This window comes from Mustelus asterias, chromosome 6, assembly GCF_964213995.1.
Source record: "Mustelus asterias chromosome 6, sMusAst1.hap1.1, whole genome shotgun sequence".
NCBI classification, from domain to species: Eukaryota; Metazoa; Chordata; class Chondrichthyes; order Carcharhiniformes; family Triakidae; genus Mustelus; species Mustelus asterias.
The window spans coordinates 85,599,273-85,623,223 of NC_135806.1; the positions used below are offsets into that span (position 1 = coordinate 85,599,273).

The following is a 23,951-nucleotide window of genomic DNA, read 5'->3' on the forward strand; positions in this document are numbered from 1 at the left end:
AATGTTTTAACAGATTGAGAAAAAAAACTTTAGTTTGAAAGTCTAAGGGAGGTCCTGGGATTTTAAAAGAAATTGTTCTTGAGATATGAGAGTCATGAGGAACGTCAGCATTTATTATTCATCTCTAACTGCCCTTGAGAAGGTGGCGATGAACTGCCATTTGGAACAATGAAGTCCACATGGTGCAGGTATACCCAGAATGTTGTTATGGAGAGATTGCAGAATTTTGATCCAGTGACAGTGAAGGAACGTCAATATAGTTCCAAATCAGTTTGGTGAGTTATGTGAAGGGGAGCTGGGCGAATGTGTTCCCACGGATCTCCTGCCCTTGTCCTTCTAGGTTGCAGAGATTGAAGGCACTATTGAAGGACCCTCAGTGATTTGCATCATGTAGATGATACATACGGCTGCTACTGTGTGCTGGTGGTGGACGAAGTGAATGTTTAAGGTGTTGGATTGGGGAGAGGAAGGTGCCAATCGAATGGGCTGCTTTGTCTTGCATGGCGTTAACCCTCTTGAATATTGTTGCAGCTGGACCATCCAGGCAGGTGGGAAAGATTTCAAACGATACCTGGCTTGTGCCTTGGAGATGGTAAACAGGTTAAGGGTAGTCAGGAGTTGAGTTACATGTTGTTAAAGGGCATAATTTCCCCAACTAATTGGATGTAGGTTTCGGTGAATGCAGGGAGTTAAATCCCCTGAAACTAATGCTGGGTCGGGATCCCTAAATCATATGGTTCTTTTCTGGTTTTCCCCGAGGAGGCTTCCTCTTTGGATTTAGTGGGAAACCAATTAAGATCTTCTTTAACTCTGGATTTGCTTTTTCCCAACCAGCGATAGATTTTGCAAGTGGTCAGGTTGGAGAAATCATTGGATAGCAGGAACTTATTGTTTGGTAAAACTGACCTAATAGCAACTGTATAAAACTTGAAATTGACAAGCCTGTGGTTAGCTACAGGAAAAGGCTAGCATGGGTTGAAGCAGTTTTTTCAGCCTAAATTCACTCATTTCTTTGCAGATAGCAACTTTGTCCAGTTACGATCAAGTGACCTGAATTCCATTGAAGTCAATCTCAACTTCTTGCTTGTGAGATTTCCCTGTAACATGGAGGCTGCTTATTCTGCAGTTGCTGGTGCTGCTGAAGAGGAGTTACAGCTTGCTCCAGTCCAGCAGCCACAGCAAAAGGGAAAGCAACTCCAGCAGCAGCATCTGCCTGCAACTCAGTCTCATACAGCTGTATGGGACAGAGCAGATGGACGGAGAGCTACACTGACAAAGTGGCGATATTCTCTGTAGACCGATGATCAGATTCCTCAATTCCCCGAACAACAGTGCTTCAGAAGGCTCTGGCGGTAGGTAGCTGCTGACCTCTGCAGCCTTTTGGAAACAGGCACCTGCCCAAGAGAGCAGGTGGCGATGCTTTGCCCATGGTTGTCAAGGTAACCACTGTCCTGAATTTCTTTGTGTCCACCTTCCTCCAGGGATCTACTGGTGACATCAGCAAGATCTTGCAATATGCAGCCCACAGTTGCATCACCCAGGTCATCAACTATATCCCTGGCACAGTGGTTAGCACTGCTGCCTCACAGCGCCAGGGACCCGGGATCGATTCCTGGCTTGGGTCACTGTCTATGCGGAGTCTGCATGTTCTCCCCATGTCGTTTGATAAGGTCCCCCATGGTCGGCTTATGATGAAAGTGAGGAGGTGTGGGATAGAGGGAAAGTTGGCCGATTGGATAGGTAACTGGCTGTCTGACCGAAGACAGAGGGTGGTGGTCGATGGAAAATTTTCGGATTGGAGGCAGGTTGCTAGCGGTGTGCCGCAGGGATCAGTGCTTGGTCCTCTGCTCTTTGTGATTTTTATTAATGACTTAGAGGAGGGGGCTGAAGGGTGGATCAGTAAATTTGCTGATGACACCAAGATTGGTGGAGTAGTGGATGAGGTGGAGGGCTGTTGTAGGCTGCAAAGAGACATAGATAGGATGCAAAGCTGGGCTGAAAAATGGCAAATGGAGTTTAACCCTGATAAATGTGAGGTGATTCATTTTGGTAGGACAAATTTAAATGTGGATTACAGGGTCAAAGGTAGGGTTCTGAAGACTGTGGAGGAACAGAGAGATCTTGGGGTCCATATCCACAGATCTCTAAAGGTTGCCAGTCAAGTGGATAGAGCTGTGAAGAAGGCCTATAGTGTGTTAGCTTTTATTAACAGGGGGTTGGAGTTTAAGAGCCGTGGGGTTATGCTGCAACTGTACAGGACCTTGGTGAGACCACATTTGGAATATTGTGTGCAGTTCTGGTCACCTCACTATAAGAAGGATGTGGAAGCGCTGGAAAGAGTGCAGAGGAGATTTACCAGGATGCTGCCTGGTTTGGAGGGTAGGTCATATGAGGAAAGGTTGAGGGAGCTAGGGCTGTTCTCTCTGGAGCGGAGGAGGCTGAGGGGAGACTTAATAGAGGTGTATAAAATGATGAAGGGGATAGATAGAGTGAACGTTCAAAGACTATTTCCTCGGGTGGATGGAGCTATTACAAGGGGGCATAACTATAGGGTTCGTGGTGGGAGATACAGGACGGATATCAGAGGTAGGTTCTTTACGCAGAGAGTGGTTGGGGTGTGGAATGGACTGCCTGCAGTGATAGTGGAGTCAGACACTTTAGAAACATTTAAGCGGTTATTGGATAGGCACATGGAGCACACCAGGATGATAGGGAGTGGGATAGCTTGATCTTGGTTTCAGATAAAGCTCGGCACAACATCGTGGGCCGAAGGGCCTGTTCTGTGCTGTACTGTTCTATGTTCTATGTCTGCATGGGTTTCCTCCGGGTGCTCTGGTTTCCTCCCGCAGTCTGAAAGACGTGCTGGTTAGGTGCATTGGCCATGCTAAATTCTCCCTCAGTGTACCCGAACAGGCGTCTGAGTGTGGTGACTAGGGGATTTTCACAATAACCTCATTGCAGTGTATATGTAAGCCTACTTGTGACACTAATAAACTTTACTTTTTTAAAAGCAAAATATTGCGGACACTGGAAATTTGAAATAAAAACAGAAAATACTGGAAAACTCAGCAGATCTGGCCACATCTGTGGAGTAAGAAACAGAATTAACGTTTTGAGTCCGTCCATATGACACTTCTTCAGGTCAACTACATCCACTTTGACATGGATGAGGCCAGTCAAACACAAGGGGCTATTCCTTCACAGATCTAGGGATGGTAGATTGTACTCCTGTGGTAATCAAGGCACCATATGATCAGCCAGGCACATTGGTTATTTGGAAGGGCTTCCATTTCCTTAATGTGCAGCTAGCTGTCATTATTGCAAGAACCTAATGCAAGTCTGCACCATTATCAGGGAAAAGCCATGGCTCGTTCAGATTTCGCAAGGGTTCGTTCTAGAAGAAAATCTGGTAGATAACTACTGAGGGGCAACTACTCAGAACCTGCGAATGACCCCAAGTGAGGAACCTTACCACTGGGACAGCAGATATACAAAAGGAACCACATCATCACCAGGGTGACTATAGTCCAAGTTATTGGCTTGCTCAAAATTACTTTCTGCAGCCTTGACTGATTTGGAGACACCTTTCAATATGCCTCAGCAAATGTCACCAGGAAAAGTCCCTAGACTTATTGTCATCTGTTGTGCCCTTCATAGCATACTGCCTCAGAGAGGACTGGAGCTGGTGCCAGAGTAAGCTGTAGAACATCTGACATCCTAAGAGGAGGAAGAGGAAGATGGAGAGGAGAATCCTGATGTGCCTTTAGTGCTTGCAGGTGCAGACTGTCAGAGAAATCTCTGATGCCTCTTATCCAGGCGTGCTTCACTTGAAAAGCATGCTTACATTTGGTGAACTATCCATTTCAACCTCTAAATAAGCACCCCATCTGCATCAAACCCCCTTCCTGCAGTCATCCAGTCAACCATCACACTCAAAGACTTTCCTCTTCATCAAGGCTGATCTATTCACCAGATTGAAAGTGACAGCATGAATGAAGGATGCAAGAAACTAGAGGCCATGATAATGAATAGTTCACATAAACTCATTATTTCACTTTAAAAAAGAACATTAGTGGAACAATGATACTGTAATAAGTAACCAACTGAAGGCCTTTGTACAATTAAGACTTCTTCCTCCTATGCTTTATATTACTTCTATGTGGTGCTACTCTTGTGACTTCAGGAGAGCTTGAAGCAGACTGTTTGATTTTTTCTTCTGACACACGATATGCCTTTGGCAGACATCTTGGAGTGCATGAATGTCCCACCTAAGACTCCTCCAACTGCAGCTCTGCAGGATCATACTTGGCCATCGGGACAGGAAACAGCATGTGAGGTTCTGTCTGGTGAGAGGAGAGGGCAAGAGCACCTTGAGAAGAACCTTCAGTGTCATTAGCCCTTTCTCAATCTTTCTTCTCAGAGGTCAGCCTGCACAGGACAGCACTTAGCTGCATGTCAATGTGAAGTTATGCCACCAAGGTGATGCTGTATTTGGTCTTCTGTAAACTGGCAACCAGAGTGTGCAGGCCATTGGTGTGAACCCCAGCATGCATTCAATAACCTACTGTAGTAGGACAAACACAGGGAGTGTGGGCTGCAGCAAGAGGGGAATGAATAGAAAGGGTTAAACAGAGAGCCTGACTGTAGTATTCACACTCACAGTGGGCAGACATGACAAATTACCAAATCCCAGACACCACTAACACAGTTGCACCCCAGGTGAGATCTTTCTGAGGCTACAGCAACAGTAAGATCATTGATGCCACTTAACGAGACTCCACAATGTCTAGAGGAGCTATTGTGCCTCTGGAAACTAATCAAGTATCAGGGAAATTGGAACAATTAACACACCATTGAAATCGGTTTGACAAACACAACGCGTTGATATTGTAAACAGGCAGACAGGATATAGAACATAGAACATAGAAAAGCTACAGCACAAACAGGCCCTTCGGCCCACAAGTTGCACCGAACAATTTCCTTACCTTCTAGGCTCATCTATAACCCTCTATCTTACTAACCTCCATGAACCTATCCAAAAGTCTCTTAAAAGACTCAATCGAATCTGCTTCCACCACCACTACCGGCAGCCGATTCAACGCACCCACCGCCCTCTGAGTGAAAAACGTACCCCTAACATCTTCTCTATGCCTACTCCCCAGCACCCTAAACCTGTGGCCTCTCATGTCCAGAAAATGATTAAAGTTAAAGCACACAGGACAATGGATCTGCATAATGTGATCAAAACAGAACTGTAATCAACTCAAAGAAATAATATGACCTAATGTAAATGTAATGCTTCATAATGTTAAAAAAGGGAATAAGATGATTAGCAGAATAGCTTGGAAGTAAGCTGGAATTACATTTCCAAGTTCTGCTCTCCCTCATGCATATTGAATAAAGCCATTTTAGTTGAAATTCTATACGGTCTCAGAAGACTCAGTTCGTTCATTCCCTCCAACACCTACTGTATGAGGTTGGCTACTCTTACAATGGAGGTGGCTATCAGCATAAATCCCTGACGCAACATGGAACTTGTGCTAGGGATGGATTTCTCTATTTTCTATGTAAGGGTGTGCACTACTTCTGTAAATACTGACATTTCCTGCTGGTATTGCACAAGTTGTCCCCTTTTTGTGATGACCCCCAAAGCTAAGCCACTGTGAATTGCTGGACAGAGCTTGGAGTGTCCTTAATCTCTGAGGTGACACTCCACTGCTGTCTCTATTTCCAGCATCTGCTTCTGTTTGCATGTAATGTGCTCCTTACTGTGTACTGCCCTATCTATCTGTGATGCTGGAACACTTAAGTGTGTGTATCTGCAATAGTCATGTCTTGGTGATTAATCTGAGAATTCCTTAGGCTCCACCCTCAACTTTTCCATGAAGGCCAGCAACTTGCTTTTGGGAGATGAGCTACATGAGTTAGAATATAACACTACGATAATGCATGACTTACTTTCCCAGCTTTCTTTGCAACATCAGCAAATTTGTCCACAAATACACTCTGATACTTCATTGAGGTTATTAATATAGATTGTAAATGATGCTTCAATACTGATCTCTGTGGAACCCCACTAGTTAGTTTGCCAACCTGAAAGTGACTAATTTCTCTGAAAGTAGGTTATGTTTGTGCTGAAAGTAGGCAAAACACATTTCCAAGTTAAAATAGAGCAGATCATGAGACTTAATATAACATGAGTGACAATTAAGTGCCAGTGCTTCATCGGGCGGCACGGTAGCACAGTGGTTAGCACTGCTGCTTCACAGCTCCCGGGTTCGGTTCCCGGCTCGGGTCACTGTCTGTGTGGAGTTTGCACATTCTCCTCGTGTCTGCGTGGGTTTCCTCCGGGTGCTCCGGTTTCCTCCCACAGTCCAAAGATGTGCGGGTTAGGTTGTTTGGCCAGGTTAAAAATTGCCCCTTAGAGTCCTGGGATGCGTAGGTTAGAGGGATTAGTGGGTAAATATGTGGGGGTAGGGCCTGGGTGGGATTGTGGTCGGTGCAGACTCGATGGGCCGAATGGCCTCCTTCTGCACTGTAGGGTTTCTATTCTATTCTAATGCCATCACCAACAGCAGAATTTTCCACTCCTGTCAGCGGGGGGCGGGGGGCACTTTTGTGGGAGGCAAAAGATCTGTTTCCCGACAGCCGGTTAAACTTTTGGAATTTATGATTAAATATATCTGCTGAATTTCCACTCTTCCATGACTCTTCCATTCTATAAATGTTGCTTTCTCCTTCTTGAGGATTTCACGTAACTTCACTCATATTGAGTGCCATTAGTAAACACTGCACCAAGGGACAAGGGAAGCATGCAAAGGCTGGAAGGGGGCTTGTGTGGAAGGGGGCAAAGTCAAAGGAAGGGGGGAAATGTCTTAAAGAGAGTCAGTGAGCAATGTCAATGGTGGGATCCTGTGGGTAGAGCTTAGGGTGCTCGTGATAGGAAGGAACAGTCACAGTCAGAGGAGGGTGAGATGCAGTATGGTGACAAGAGCACAGGAAATAGGAGGGGTAAACCATATGGCCTGTCCATCCTGCCCATTCATTCAATACGATCTTGGTTAATCTTGGGCTTCAACACTATTTTCCTACCCACTCTCCACATCCCTTAATTCCCTAAGAGGGAAAAAATTTGCCTATCCCAGCCTGGAATGTATTGAACGATGGAGCATTCACAATTTTCTGGAGATAGAGATTTCTAAAGATTCACAACCCTTTGAATGAAGTAATTTCTGCTTATTTCAATACTAAATGATTGCCGACACACGTTAGTCACTTGTTCCTTGTGTAATGTAAGGGGGACTCTTTCCTGAAAGTGTCTGCACATTGAGTTTTGAACCTTTAAGTTTTGCAACAAACCATAGAATTATTTGTACTTGGGGGTATCGGAGAGTTGAAAATTATGTTGTTTCATCAACAAAGCTGCGTCCATTGCGAGTGCAAAAGCTCTCAGTATGCTCTCAACAAGTAAATGCAAATCCTTGGCCATACCAAGTGTCTCCTTCAGGTGGCAACAAGTGCACAAGGTACAGCTGATAGAGAGTTTGAGCTGGGGTGCTTCCTTTTCACTTCCGAAAGTGAATATATACAGCTCTGTCTGCTGACCATTCCAAAGGTTAGGACCTCATGATCGTCAAGGGTTGGAGGTCCAAGGCCGATGTTGGCCTTTTTTGTGATGTCACTGCTTGTAAAGGCCTTTCCAATCACTGGAGGGTGCTAAGGGACAGTGGAAGCGCACGCATCCTTACATGACCTGAAACTTTGTGGCTATTGTTCTGTCACAGACACGTCTTCCACAACGTGCTGCTGCAAGGACATCCTCACATGAAAACTGACCATCAGCATCCTCTCATGTTATTGCCCTTCCAGGTCTTCATCTTCCATGGAGTTCTCAGCCTCCTCCATGTCGCAGTGATCTCTGCTTTGTGCAGGGCAACAGGACACAATGATGCAGGATACCCTCTCTGGTCCAAACATTGGAAGTGCATCTTCAGAATGCTAATGGTTTGCTTAATAATGGACCTTATCACTGAGTGTGCCATGTTGTACCTTTGCTCTGAGGCACTTTGAGGATGTCGCTCAGCTATCGCATGAGCCATTTCTAAACAGGTACCCCTTGTCACCCAGCAGCTTTAGCACCACGGCCTTTCAAATATCTGTGGCACTTTGGAATGACTCAGTATGTAGGAGTCCTGGGAAATCCCAGGGCACCTGAACTGAAATGACATGTTGGAGTTTGAATCTGGGTTCCCAGAAGATTACTAGTCCAGTGACAATACCACTACACCACTGCTCCTCATGCTGGCTTCCCCACCAATAAAAATACAATTTTTGGTATCACTGAATTTTCCACTTGCGCCTGCCATGATTCCCACCATTGGTGGGACTGAAAAAATTACCCAGTATCTCTGCAGTTAATTCTTTTAGAACACCAAGGGTGTAGGCCATTAGGTCCTGTGGCTTGCCAGATTTTAGTCCCTCAAGTTTCACCAATACTCTCTCTGCTAACATTCCTTTCTCACTCTTTTTCTCCTCTAAGTTACTTTCTATTTCTGGTATGAAACTTGTGTCTTCTACTATGAAGATGTATGCCCAAAGGATGAGATTTTCCAATTCTGCCCACCGAAAGTCAATGTAATTTTTGTTTGTTCATCAAATTATCCGTTCCATCTGTGATGAAAAGTCCCAACCAAATATAAGTGCCTCTGCTTTTTCCTCATTTCCCATGATTTATCTTGTCTCTGCTTCTAAGGCTCCAACCTTTACTTGAGTTGCATTCTTCTTCTTTACATACTTATAAAAATTCTTATAATCTGCTCTTACGTTCCTATCTAGTTTATTCTCATTTTCTATTTTTTCCTTATTTATCAACTGGTGACCCTCAGCTGGTTTCTAAAACATTCCCAGTCCTCAGACTTGCTGCTGTTCTTTTCCAACATTGTAAGTCTCTTCTTTTAAACTAATATGATCCTTAACTTCCTGAGTGAGCCATGGATGGTCTTTCTCACTGAGTTTTTGATTTCCAATGGAATGTATTTTTGCTGAAGATTTTCAATTGTGTTATTAAATGTTTCCCACTGTTCATTTACTTCCATGCCTTTCAATCTATTTATCCAATTAGACTTAGCCAGTTCTCCCCTCATACCGATGTAATTTGCTTCAAATTTAAGACCGTTGGTTGTGATGGGAGAATGTATTTTTCAAACCTAACATGGAATTCAATGGTATCATGATCAGTATTTCCCAAATGAATTTTTACAACATTACTAATTAACCGTGCTTCATTACACAATACTGGATTTAAAAAGCTTTATTCCTAATCAATTCCATAATGGATTGCTCCAAGAAATCATCACAGAAACATTTTGCAAGCTCCTCTTCCAGACTTCTCTACCAATTTGATTGTCCCAGTCTATATGAAGATTATAAAGTCCCCCACAGTTCTTACACTGCCTTTGTTACAAGCAGGTCCAGGGTGAGAGTCTGGTAAAAGGTCTGAAGGTTTCATCAGGGGAGTCACAGAAGGGGACAAGTCAGGTGGCGTGGATGGCAGGAAAGGACAGGGTGGACATGGAGACAGTAACAGGTATCGGCTCAGAGGATAGGAAAGGCATGTGGAGGTTGGTTGTGATAGGGTCCAGGATAACTTCAAAGGTGACAGTGGAGAGGAATGGTGATATTGGGTGGGTCTATGGTGATTGGTGGGGGTGGGATTTAGCGGGTGATAGAGGGAAGCGGATTTGAAAAGTGACACGCACCACTTTTTCAAACTGACCTTAACCAAGCAACTAGTCAGTCAGTGAAATCCTTCGAGGTGGAAGGAAGGTCTTCTTTGGTGGGTACAATTTGAGATCAGCATGTGCGATTGGCTAAAGCAACACCCTAATAATTATGATGCAAGTGGACGTTAAAGAAACTCACTTCTGCTCTCCACACTATGGGGAAGGCTGCATTGAGCAGATTTAATTATGTCTTATTTTTATAATGCAGAATGAATGACACCATTGCTGTGAACTAACTTTACTAATAGCATTGTCATAACATGAACACACAACTGCAAGGCATACACAGCCTTGTTGCAATCTTCTCTAACATGTGCTATTTGACCTTCTTCCCCCAGGTCAGGTGACCCTGTATGCCGTACACAGTGTACAGTATATAGTATAATACTGGAGTCCACAACCACATTTCCCCTTTTCTATCCCATTTCTTCTGACACTAACTTTAAAACAAAAACACTTTAGACTAGTTTCTGTCAGAACAAAAGAGACCATGGGCTTGGCCAACTTAAGTTCACAAAGTCTCTTATCTATTCTTTTGCACTCTATTTGGATTGGTCTGTTTTATCTTTTACTCATCTCTGATTTTTTTCACAATTCTTCCACTGGATGTTCTGAATGGTGACTGAGATGATTCTGAAGGAGAAAGGGTCTTCTCCTGCTCTGTGTCACTTTCACTCCTTACTTTTCAGGACTCTGAGGCTTTGTCTAGTTATCCATTGCTCCATTGGTAGTTTCTGACTCTTGATTTTCAGCTCCACGTTCTGGTTCAGACAGCTATGTATTTCATTGGTTTTCTGTCAGATTTTCCAGACAACAGCAGGATTACAGATCCCTTCCTGCTGAATCCTCGCTGTCTCTCCCATGTTCAGTTCAGACAGAGGTCAGGCACCTCCATCAAAGTACTGTTTTTGCTTCTGCTGTCTCAGTTTGAGCAGGTCTTGCACATTGTAGCACGCTGCCTGTAGAAATAGAAGCTAAAGCACAGTTAGAAGCTTAGTTCTTAGTCTTCTCCCCAGCAAGAGCTGTGCTGGAGATGATCTAATGCCCTTTAATGGAGTATTTTGAAATTCAGCAGGGCCACATAGAGGTCTCTTCTGTCCACCAGTGCCTTCGTCAATAGGTGTTTTAAGGTTTGCTTGGTACACTCCACCATTCCTTTGGATTGTGGATATTTGAGACTTGACATAGTGTGGCAAAACTCCCAGTCCTGTGCAAATCTGCAAAGCTCAGTACCTGAGAATTGTGGAGACGAGCAGTTCAGTTATACCGTGTGAGCAAAAATTGATTTCAAAAGAAATTGATTTGTCACATGTATTAGTATACAATGAAAAGTATTGTTTCTTGCGCGCTATACAGACAAAGCATACCGTACATAGGGAAGAAAAAGAGAGTGCAGAATGTAGTGCTAGGTTGTAGAGAAAAATCAACTTAATGCGAGGTAGGTCCATTCAAAAGTCTGATGGCAGCAGGAAAGAAGCTGTTCTTGAGTCGGTTGTTATGTGACCTCAGACCTTTGTATCTTTTTTCCGACAGAAGAAGGTGGAAGAGAGTATGTCCAGGGTGCGTGGGGTACTTGATTATGCTGGCTGCTTTTCCAAGGCAGTGGGAAGTGTAGACAGTGTCAATGGATGGGAGGCTGGTTTGAGTGATGGACTGGACTTCATTCATGATAATGGTTTTGTATCCCTCCAGTGCTGAGCATAGTTCAGCTAATTTGAATTTTCTCTGAGAACATTGGAACTCCCAAGTATTGATTTGAAGATGTTGAGAACAATCCTTGGGTCAATTGACTTGTTTTCTCTTTATCTTGAAAGATTCATTTCTTAATTTTTACTATGCACCCCTTATTTGCTCTTTCATCCATTGAAGGTTTATGGCAAGATATTTTAAGACTTTGGTTTTCTGTCCCTTGAATTAGAATTTCAAGTTACAAGGATTATCACGTGCAAAGTGCACTGCATTATTTTTTTCTCTGATCTGCAATTATATAAATGAAGGATTTAGATTAAAATGTTCCAAATTAAACATGGTACTCACTGCTGACAAAAGCAAATTACTGAGGATGCCGGAATCTGAAACAAAAACAGAAAATGCTGGAAATCCTCAGCAGGTTTAACAGCATCTGTGGAGAGAGAACAGAGCTAGCGTTTTGTGTCTGGATGACCCTTTGTCAGAGCTGAAGAAAATAGAAAATAGGGTGATATTTATTTCTATACAAAAAGATAGAAAACGTAAATAGTGATGATCATGGCTAAGAGGGGTGCTAATGGCAGCCCATTAAAAGATCAAAATGTGTAAATGGCAGAACAAAGAGAAGCAGAGTGTCAAAGGACAACCTAAGAAATGTAACAGATGGCCCTAGTGGAATGGGGGGAGGGGAGACCGTATTGGGTGGAAAAAGATGGAAAGCAAGATTTTTATAAAAGTGGAAAAGTGAAATGATAGAAAAAATGAAAATAAATAAAATAAAATGAAATAACATACATAGAAATGGGGTGAAGGTGGAGGAGAGAGTTCATGCCCTGAAGTTATAGAACTCGGGGGCACGGTGGCACAGTGATTAGCACTGCTGCCTCACAGTGCCAGGGACACGGGTTCAATTCCCGGCTTGGGTCACTGTCTGTGAGGAGTTTGCATGTTCTCCCCGTGTCTGCACGGGTTTCATCCAGGTGCTCCGGTTTCCTCCCACAGTCCAAAGATGTGCAGGTTAAATGGATTGGCCATGCTAAATTGCTTCTTAGTGTCAGGGGGATTAGCTAGGGTAAATGCATGGGGTTATGGGGATAGGGCCGGGTGGGATTGTGGTCGGTGCAGACTCGATGGGCCGAATGGCCTCCTTCTGCACTGTAGGGATTCTATAATTCTATGAACTCAATGTTAAGTTTGGAGGCTATAAAGTGCCTAATCAGAAGGTGATGTCCTATTCCTCCAATTTGTATTGCGCTTCACTGGAACATTGCAGCAGGCCAAGAATGGACACATGTACATGAAAGCAGGATGGTGTGTTGAAATAGCAAGCGACAGAAAGGTCTGGGTCCTGCTTGCGGATGTAAAGTAGACTGCATTGGGAGCAGCAGATGCAACAGATCAGATTAAAGAAGGTGCACATGAAGCGCTACTTCACCTGAAAAGAGTGTTTAGATGGCGAGTAGGGAGGAGGTAAAGGAGAAGGTGTTGCACCTTCGGCGATTGCATTACTGATAATTTTCCACTTGAGTCAATATTTTTACAAAGAGTAAAGCACATTAGATTTTAATTCCATGATTTTTTTTTAAGTTGATGAAATAGGTATACAAAATAAAGTTGAAATGAGCAAGCTAATGTTGCATTGGCATGCATAATGAATTAATCCATATTGATTTTGATTTGATTTGATTTATTATTGTCACATGTATTAACATAGTGAAAAGTATTGTTTCTTTCGCGCTATACAAAGCATACCGTTCATTGAGAAGGAAACGAGAGAGTGCAGAATATAGTGTTACAGTCATAGCTAGAGTGTAGAGAAAGATCAACTTAATGCAAGGTAGTTCCATTCAAAAGTCTGACAGCAGCAGGAAAGAAGCTGTTCTGGAGTCAGTTGGTACGTGACCTCAGACTTTTGTATCTTTTTCCCGACGGAAGGTGGAGGAAGAGCGAATGTCCGGGGTGCGTGGGGTCCTTAATTATGCTGGCTGCTTTGCCGAGGCAGTGGGAAGTGTAGACAGGGTGAATGGATGGGAGGCTGGTTTGCGTGATGGATTGGGCTACATTTGCGACCTTTTGTAGCTCCTTGCGGTCTTGGGCAGAGCAGGAGCCATACCAAGCTGTGATACAACCAGAAAGAATGCTTTCTATAGTGCATCTGTAAAAGTTGGTGAGTGTCATAGCTGACATGCCAAATTTCTTTAGTCTTCTGAGAAAGTAGAGGCGTTGGTGGGCTTTCTTATCTATAGTGTCGGCACGAGGGGACCAGGACAGGTTAACCCTCTCTCCACTCACATTGTCTGTACCTTTAAGAACATAAGAACATAAGAAATAGGAGCAGGAGTAGGCCATCTAGCCCCTCGAGCCTGCCCTGCCATTCAATAAGATCATGGCTGATCTGACGTGGATCAGTACCACTTACCCGCCTGATCCCCATAACCCTTAATTCCCTTACCGATCAGGAATCCATCCATCCGCGCTTTAAACATATTCAGCGAGGTAGCCTCCACCACCTCAGTGGGCAGAGAATTCCAGAGATTCACCACCCTCTGGGAGAAGAAGTTCCTCCTCAACTCTGTCTTAAACCGACCCCCCTTTATTTTGAGGCTGTGTCCTCTAGTTTTAACTTCCTTACTAAGTGGAAAGAATCTCTCCGCCTCCATCCTATCCAGCCCCCGCATTATCTAATAAGTCTCCATAAGATCCCCCCTCATCCTTCTAAACTCCAACGAGTACAAACCCAATCTCCTCAGCCTCTCCTCATAATCCAAACCCCTCATCTCCGGTATCAACCTGGTGAACCTTCTCTGCACTCCCTCCAATGCCAATATATCCTTCCTCATATAAGGGGACCAATACTGCACACAGTATTCCAGCTGCGGCCTCACCAATGCCCTGTACAGGTGCATCAACACAGTAAGAAGTTTAACAACACCAGGTTAAAGTCCAACAGGTTTATTTGGTAGCAAAAGCCACACAAGCTTTCGAGGCTCTGAGCCCCTTCTTCAGGTGAGTGGGAATTCTGTTCACAAACAGAACTTATAAGACACAGACTCAATTTACATGAATAATGGTTGGAATGCGAATACTTACAACTAATCCAGTCTTTAAGAAACAAAACAATGGGAGTGGAGAGAGCATCAAGACAGGCTAAAAAGATGTGTATTGTCTCCAGACAAGACAGCCAGTGAAACTCTGCAGGTCCACGCAACTGTGGGAGTTACAAATAGTGTGACATAAATTCTGATTCTAGGATCGCATGATAAAGACTCAGGAGGAAAAAAGCAGAAATATTTATGTGAAATAGTGTGACATAAACCCAATATCCCGGTTGAGGCCGTCCTTGTGTGTGCGGAACCTGGCTATCAGTTTCTGCTCCGCGACTCTGCGCTGTCGTGTGTCGCGAAGGCCGCCTTGGAGAACGCTTACCCGAATATCAGAGGCCGAATGCCCGTGACCGCTGAAGTGCTCCCCAACAGGAAGAGAACAGTCTTGCCTGGTGATTGTCGAGCGGTGTTCATTCATCCGTTGTCGCAGCGTCTGCATAGTTTCCCCAATGTACCATGCCTCGGGACATCCTTTCTTGCAGCGTATCAGGTAGACAACGTTGGCCGAGTTGCAAGAGTATGTACCGTGTACCTGGTGGATGGTGTTCTCACGTGAGATGATGGCATCTGTGTCGATGATCCGGCACGTCTTGCAGAGGTTGCTGTGGCAGGGTTGTGTGGTGTCTTGGTCACTGTTCTCCTGAAGGCTGGGTAGTTTGCTGCGGACAATGGTCTGTTTGAGGTTGTGCGGTTGTTTGAAGGCAAGAAGTGGGGGTGTGGGGATGGCCTTGGCGAGATGTTCGTCTTCATCAATCCCATTGTTTTGTTTCTTAAAGACTGGATTAGTTGTAAGTATTCGCATTCCAACCATTATTCATGTAAATTGAGTCTGTGTCTTATAAGTTCTGTTTGTGAACAGAATTCCCACTCACCTGAAGAAGGGGCTCAGAGCCTCGAAAGCTTGTGTGGCTTTTGCTACCAAATAAACCTGTTGGACTTTAACCTGGTGTTGTTAAACTTCTTACTGTGTTTACCCCAGTCCAACGCCGGCATCTCCACATCAGGTGCATCAAGACATCCCTGCTTTTATATTCTATCCCCCTCGCAATATAGGCCAACATCCCATTTGCCTTCTTGATCACCTGTTGTACCTGCAGACTGGGCTTTTGCGTCTCATGCACAAGGACCCCCAGGTCCCTTTGCACGGTAGCATGTTTTAATTTGTTTCCATTGAGATAGTAATCCCATTTGTTATTATTTCCTCCAAAGTGTATAACCTCGCATTTCTCAACGTTATACTCCATTTGCCATATCCTCGCCCACTCACTCAGCCTGTCCAAATCTCTCTGCAGATCTTCTCCGTCCTCCACACGATTCACTTTTCCACTTACCTTTGTGTCGTCTGCAAACTTCGTTACCCTACACTCCGTCCCCTCCTCCAGATCATCTATATAAATGGTAAATAGTTGCGGCCCGAGTACCGATCCCTGCGGCACGCCACTAGTTACCTTCCTCCAACCGGAAAAACACCCATTTATTCCGACTCTTTGCTTCCTGTCGGATAGCCAGTCCCCAATCCACTTTAACACACTACCCCCAACTCCGTGTGCCCTAATCTTCTTCAGCAGCCTTTTATGGGGCACCTTATCAAACGCCTTTTGGAAATCCAAAAACACCGCATCCACCGGTTCTCCTCCATCAACCGCCCTAGTCACATCTTCATAAAAATCCAACATGTTCGTCAAGCACGACTTTCCCCTCATGAATCCATGCTGCGTCTGATTGATCGAACCATTTCTATCCAGATGCCCTGCTATCTCCTCTTTAATAATGGATTCCAGCATTTTCCCTACTACAGACGTTAAGCTGACCGGCCTATAGTTACCCGCCTTTTGTCTCCTTCCTTTTTTAAACAGCGGCGTAACATTAGCCGTTTTCCAATCAACCGGCACTACCCCAGAATGCAACGAGTTTTGATAAATAATCACTAACGCATCCACTATTACCTCTGACATTTCTTTCAATACCCTGGGATGCATTCCATCCGGACCCGGGGACTTGTCCACCTTCAGTCCCATTAGTCTACCCAGCACTGCCTCTCTGGTAACATTAATTGTATTAAGTATTTCTCCTGCTGCCAACCCTCTATCGTTAATATTTGGCAAACTATTTGTGTCCTCCACCGTGAAGACCGACACAAAAAACTTATTTAAAGACTCAGCCATATCCTCATTTCCCACTATTAACTCCCCCCTCTCGTCCTCCAAGGGTCCAACATTCACTCTAGCCACTCTATTCCTTTTTATATATTTATAAAAACTTTTACTATCATTTTTTATATTAATTGCTAGCCTAGCTTCATAGTCTATCCTTCCTTTCTTTATCGCTTTCTTAGTCTCTCTTTGTTGTTTCTTAAATTTTTCCCAATCACTTCTTTCTCCACTATTTTTGGCCACTCTGTACGCAGCTGTTTTTATTTTAATACTCTCCTTTATTTCCTTCGTTATCCACGGCTGGTTCTCCCTTTTCTTACAATCCTTGTTTTTTGCTGGAATATATTTTTGCTGAGAACTGAAAAGGATCTCCTTAAAAATCCTCCACTGTTCCTCAGCTATCCTACCTGCCAACCTGCTCTCTCAGTCTACCTTAGCCAATTCATCCCTCATCCTATCATATTTCCCTCTGTTCAAACAGAGGACACTGGTTTGGGACCAAACTTTCTCCTCTTCCATCTGAATCAGAAATTCGACCATATTGTGGTCACTAGACCCAAGAGGGTCCTTCACAATAAGATCCTTAATTCTACCTACCTCGTTACACAATACCAGATCCAAAATAGCTCGTTCCCTCGTCGGTTCCGTAACATGCTGTTCAAGGAAACTATCCCGACAGCATTCTAAGAACTCTTCCTCCATTCCACCCATACCGACTTGAGTCTGCCAGTCAATGTGCATGTTGAAGTCCCCCATGATTATTGCCGTTCCGTTTTTACACGCATCCCTTATCTGCTTGTTTATAGCCCTCCCTACCTCAACATTATTATTTGGGGGCCTATATACCACACCTACTAGTGTCTTTCTCCCTCTACTATTCCTCATCTCTACCCATAATGATTCCACGTTTTGTTCCTCAGAGCCTATGTCATCCCTCAGTACTACCCTGATATTATCTCTTATTAATAGCGCGACCCCACCACCTTTTCCTTCCTGTCTATTCTTCCTAAACGCCTGATACCCCTGGATATTCATCTCCCAGTCCTGGTCACCTTTCAGCCACGTTTCTGTAATGGCCACTAGATCGTACCCACTTGTGCTGATTTGCACCATCAACTCATTTACCTTGTTCCGAATGCTTCGTGCATTCAGGCAAAGTGTCCTTATTCCAGCTTTTATCTGGACCCGCTTTGATGAGTCGCGAACACCCTCTCCCTCTACTCCCTTATCTAAATTACCGCCTTCATTCACTTGCACCCTCTCCTCTACCAATTTTGTAATTCCCCTTACCCCTGCATCCTCCCCCCCATCAATTAGTTCCTTGATCCTAGTCAACTCTTCTAGCTCCCCTCCCCCCAACCTATCTAGTTTAAATTCTCCCCAGTAGCCTTAGCCAACCTACCGGCCAGGATATTGGTCCCCCTGTGATTCAAGTTCCACCCGGTTTTTGTATGCAGATCACCCCTGCCCCTAAAGAGGTCCCAATGGTCCAGGAACCTGAATCCCTGCCCCCTGCACCAGTCCCTCAGCCACACATTCATCTTCCACCTCACTCCATTCCTGCCCTCACCTTCCCGTGGCACAGGCAGTAATCCTGAGATTACTACCTTTGCTTTCCTCTTTCTCAGCTGTCTCCCTAATTCCCTGTACTCCCTTTTCATGACCCCTTCTCCCTTCCTACCCACATCAGCGGTACCAATATGTACCGCTACCTCAGGCTCCTCTCCCTCCCACCTCAGGATTTCCGGGACGCGACTAGCGACATCCTGGATCCCGGCCCCAGGGAGGCAGACCACCATGCGAGAATCCCGCCTACCTCCTCAGAAACGCCTGTCTGTCCCCTTCACCATCGAGTCCCCGATTAATACCGCCTTCCTCCTCTTTTCCTTAGCCCTCTGAGTTACAGGGCTGGACTCCACTGCGGAGACACGGCCACTGCTGCTTCCCCCAGGCGGGCTGTCCCCCCCAGCAGTACTCAAGCAGGAGTACTTGTTGTGCAGGGGCAAATCCACCGGGGTGCTCTCAACCACCCTAGCCTTACCCTTCCTGGCCGTCACCCACTTGGCCTCCTCCCGTGGCCCTGGTGTGACCACCTGATGATAGCTCTTGTCTATCACCTCCTCATTCTCCCTCATCAGCCTAAGATCCTCGAGCTGCAGTTCCAGCTCCCTAACACGGTCCCTCAGGAACCGCAGCTCGACACACCCCTCACAGATGTGGATGTCCGGGAGGCCAGGTGCCTCCAGGACCTCCCACATCCTACACTGGGAACAACACACTGGTTTCACACTCATACTGGACACTTTATGTCAAGTTAGACAGTGAAAAGTTAATAAGAATGTAAGGAAACAAAAACTCACCCCTGCTCGTCCAAGCCCTGTGAGCCAAAGCCCTGACAGCTCACTCAACTTCCCACTCACTCTGCTGCCCGCTGTATACTTTGGTGCACTTTTAAACCCTCCAAAAACTTCCCCAGGCCTCTCCTGGCCCTACTTCCGGTTTTGAAAAAAACCTCCGATTTTAAACCCAAAATTAACTGAAAAAATAAATAATTAATTAAAGTCAGAAAACCCACTCTCTTACCCTCAGCCTGCTCCTGGGAACAATGAAGCTGAACCTCCAAGGTAAGCCCTTTTTAAACCCTCCAAAAACTTCCCCAGGCCTCTCCTGGCCCTACTTCCGGTTTTGAAAAAAACCTCCGATTTTAAACCCAAAATTAACTGAAAAAATAAATAATTAATTAAAGTCAGAAAACCCACTCTCTTACCCTCAGCCTGCTCCTGGGAACAATAGACTTGATTACCTGTGAAGACTCGCATTCCAACCATTATTTTGTAAATTGAGTTTGTGTCTTTATATGCCATTTGTGAACTGAAATCCCACTCACCTGACGAAGGGGCAGCGCTCCGAAAGTTAGTGGCTTTTGCTACCAAATAGACCTGTTGGACTTTAACCTGGTGTTGTGAGACTTCTTACTGTGTTTACCCCAGTCCAACGCCGGCATCTCCACATCCTGTCTACATCAACAGGGACAAAGTAGAAAGGGTCGAGAGCTTCAGGCTTTTAGGTGTGCAGATCACCAACAACCTGTCCTGCCGCACCCCCCCCCCCCCCCCCCCAAACCCCCCCTGCAGCAAATGTGAAAATTGAGTTGGAGGGCAATTTGGCCACACAGTCAGAGGTGTATGAGGAGCATAGTAGGGGGCTGAGGACACAGCCTTGTGGGGCACCGGTGTTGAGGATGATCGTGGAGGAGGTGTTGTTGCCTGTCCTTACTGATTGCAGTCTGTGGGTTAGGAAGTTCAGGATCCAGTCGCAGAGGGAGGAGCTGAGGCCCAGGCCACGGAGTTTGGAGTTAGGAATAATGGTTTGAAGGCTGAGCTGTAGTCAATAAATAGAAGTCTGACATAGTTATCTTTGTTATCTAGGTGTTCCAGGGTTGAGTGCAGAGCCAGGGAGATGCCGTCTGCTGTTGACCTGTTGCGGCGGTAGGCAAATTGTAGTGGATCCGGGCAATCTTGGAGTGTGGAATTGATTCATGCCATGACTAACCTTTCGAAGCACTTAATAATGATAGATGTCAGAGCCACCAGACGATAATCATTAAGGCACACTGCTTGGCTTTTCTTTGGCACCGGGATGATGTTCGTCTTCTTGAAGCAGATAGGGACCTCAGATTGTTGTAAAGAGAGGTTGAAGATTTCTGCAAATACCCCCGCCTGCTGGCCCGCACAGGATCTGAGTGCTCATCCGGGTACCTCATCCAGGCCAGTCACTTTCCATGGGTTGACCTTCGAGAAGACTGCTCTGACATCTGCAATGGTGACCTCAGATATAGGTTCATCCGAGGCTTCCGGGGTGGAGGGCATGCTCCCACTGACCTCTTGCTCAAAACAGGCATAGAATGCAGTGAGCTCATCAAGGAGTAGTGCGTTCGTGCTGACAATTTTACATGCCTTCATCTTGTAGCTTGTTATGTCTTGCAGACCTTGCCATAGTCGGCGGGAGTCCATGTGGCTAGCCTGGGACTATAGCTTGGACAGGTTTGAGAGCTGATATCCACTCCATCTGACGAAGGAGCAGCATTCCGAAAGCTAATGGCATTTGCTACCAAATAAACCTGTTGGACTTTAACCTGGTATTGTTAAAACTCTTACTGTGTTTCTTGTATAGGTCAGAGTCGCCTGACTTGAACACCTCAGACTTAGACTTCAGCAAGCAGTGGATATCCCTATTCATCCATGGTTTCCGGTTGGGAAACACGCGGATTTGCTTCTTTGGCACACAGTCTTCTACACACTTACTAATGAAGTCAGTTATTGTAGTGGCGTACTCCTTCAGGCTGGTCGCAAAGTTTTTAAATACTGACCAGTCTACTGACTCTAAGCAGTCCCATAGGAGATCATCCAATTTCTCAGACCAACACTGCACAACTTCCTTTGACAGATTCTCCTGCTTCAGTTTTTGCTTGTAAGCCGGTAGCAGGAGCACAGCCTTGTGGTCTGATTTGTCAAAGTGTGGGCGGGTGATAGAGCGGTAGACATATTTGATATTTGTGTAGCAGTGGTCTAGGATGTTTGGTAGAACAGGAGACGTGTTGGCAGTATCTTGGTAGGACGCTCTTGAGCTTGGCTTGATTGAAGTCCCCGGCCACGATTAACAAGGCCTCGGGATGTTTTGTCTCAAGGCTATTTGTGATGGTATATATTTTGTCCAGCGTGGTCTTCACATCTGCATGGGGTGGGATATAAACTGCCATCGGGATAACGGAGGTGAACTTCCGTGGAAGTTAGTCGGGGCAGCATTTTACCGTCAGGTATTCTAGGTACAGAGAGCAGAAACACGCCAGTGTTGCTATGTCTAGGCACCACGAGGTGTTGATTAGGAAGCAAACCCCACCTCCCCTACCTTGCATGAGGCCGTTGTGTGGTCCATTCGATGGATTGCCCTCTGGTTGTAGGGCACAGTCTGGTGAAGCAGGAGTGAGCCATGTCTCCGTGAAGCAGAGCGCACAGTAGTCCCTCAATTCTCTTTGAAAAGTGAGTCGGCTTTAAGTTCGTCTAGCTTGTTATGCAGAGATTGGACATTTGCCAGGAGTAAGCTGGGGAGGGGGGGTCTTGGGACCATGTTGTTTCACTCTCACCTGCCGGCCTGCACATTTTCCACGCTTCCTGGAATGGCTGCTTCTTTTTGGGCCTGGGAGATGGTGAGAGTAGTATGTGGTGTTAAGGGTATAGGTGCGTCCAATGAGGTTCTTCTCTCTGGTCAGTGTGTGGTTGGAGGATTTGCTGCCTTGTTTGCGATTCCTGCGTCAGTAGATAGGTCTGCGCGGTTGGGTGTTCCGCATCACTATCGGGCTGCGGTCACCTCTAAGGATGTGTTTCATATGTGCCTGAAAGAATCTGAATATAGTCTCTCTAACAGGTATCGTGAACATGTAAACAGGGTGTCATTGACTAAAAAAGCTTAGCATGCCCAGATACCACTTCACAGTTAGTTACTGGTCTCAACTGTGCCACAGGGTGTAGGAGCGAAGACATGACACATCTCCATGTCACCTGGACTGCTTGCATGCAGGTGACTTTTGTGTTTGGGAGCAGGATGCTCACCTGTCCTCCTGCTCAACAGAGTAGTACATGGTTCATGGAGATCCAAAGAAAGAAATGTATTTTTAAAAGGGGATTTGAACCCTGGAACAAAATAAGTGATATTTGAGGGTGCATTCAAATCTGTATCTATCAGAATTTAGATGCTGAGGTATAGTACAATCTAAATCTCTGTGATACTGCCTTATTCCTCACTCTTCGGCAATATTGGTTCTTTAATTAAATCCAACCTCTCAAATTCATTAGACACATTTAGTTGTTGCCCAAAATTCATAGGATATTTTGTCTGAAGAATCCAATAATCACTTACGATTTATGTCATAAAGTTACATTAATGCAATAAAATTATTTAGTTCTTTCTTCCATTTTTTTGAAACAATGGAGTGCAGAACAAATATATAACCACGTACTTGCATTAATAGTGACCAGAGTTGTCTTTATAATTGTTTGATGTGGGCATCCAAAATTTTAAGTTAAACAGAACAAAGGCATAATTATATTCTATTGTCCCACTTACCAAATCTTTTGCATTAAGTGAGACCTCATCCCACCAGGGGGAGACAAAGTCATAGTCACAGTTCAGAATCTTCTTATACATGTATTGATCACCCCTCTCATCATAGAATGGTTCGAAACCACACAACCTGATAAAAGATCAAGAAAGTTTCAGATGACAGTTCTGCCTGTTGATACCTTCCACGAATAAAGGGAGCATGACTTGTTAGTTTGCACCATGGGATTTGTACCAAATATTGGGACTAAATTACAGGGCTATTCCTACTACTTAAGGACATGGGTGAGTTTTTCCATTCAAACAATTACTATATTCAGTTAACAGAACATAAGAAAGTATGGAATAACAAAAGGTCTTATGTTACATTTGCAGATTCTTACAGTATGTAGGTGATGACTCCCACTGACCACATGTCGACCTCTGGTCCATAGACACAGCCTCGTAATATTTCAGGAGCTGGGATGGAAAGAACAAATTAAGTTTAGAAAAATAAAGTTAAGTACCAAGCATAACATCTTAAAAACACAATCTGAATTAAAACTGTCACAGGGGACGCCATAATTTTGGGAGCGCTATCATCCCCCTATTCCCATCAAGTCGCACCAGCAGCTCCCTCAAGCACCTCTCTTTACAAGAATCTGAGGTCCCTATCTGCTTCAAGAAGACGACCATCATCCCGGTACCTAAGAAAGACCAAGCAGCGTGCCTTAATGATTATCGGCCAGTGGCTCTGACATCCATTATGAAGTGCTTCGAAATGTTAGTCATGGCACGAATCAATTCCAGCCTCCCGGACTATCTGGATCCAATACAGTTTGCCTACCGCCGCAACAGGTCCACAGCAGATGCCATCGCCCTGGCGCTGCACTCAACCCTGGAACACCTAGATAATAAAGACACCTATGTCAGATTCCTACTTATTGATTACAGCTCAGCCTTCAACACCATTATTCCCACAAAACTTATCTCCAAACTCCGTGGCCTGGGCCTCGGCACCTCCCTCTGCGACTGGATCCTGAACTTTCTAATTAGCAGACCACAATCAGTAAGGATAGGCAACAACACCTCCTCCATGATCATCCTCAACACGGTGCCCCACAAGG

General features: G+C 45.0%; 1 protein-coding gene across 1 annotated transcript in view; it reads right to left on the reverse strand.

Annotated features, from left to right (window-relative positions):
• The window catches only part of camk4 (calcium/calmodulin-dependent protein kinase IV), a 115,722-nt gene that overhangs the window by 10,958 nt on the left and 80,813 nt on the right, over positions 1-23,951 (reverse strand). The window contains exons 8-9 of the mRNA XM_078214670.1: positions 23,229-23,304; positions 22,852-22,978 (exon numbers count right to left, since the gene is read on the reverse strand). Of these exons, the coding sequence (XP_078070796.1) occupies positions 22,852-22,978; positions 23,229-23,304 (203 nt within the window). The remainder of the gene's footprint in view (positions 1-22,851; positions 22,979-23,228; positions 23,305-23,951) is intronic.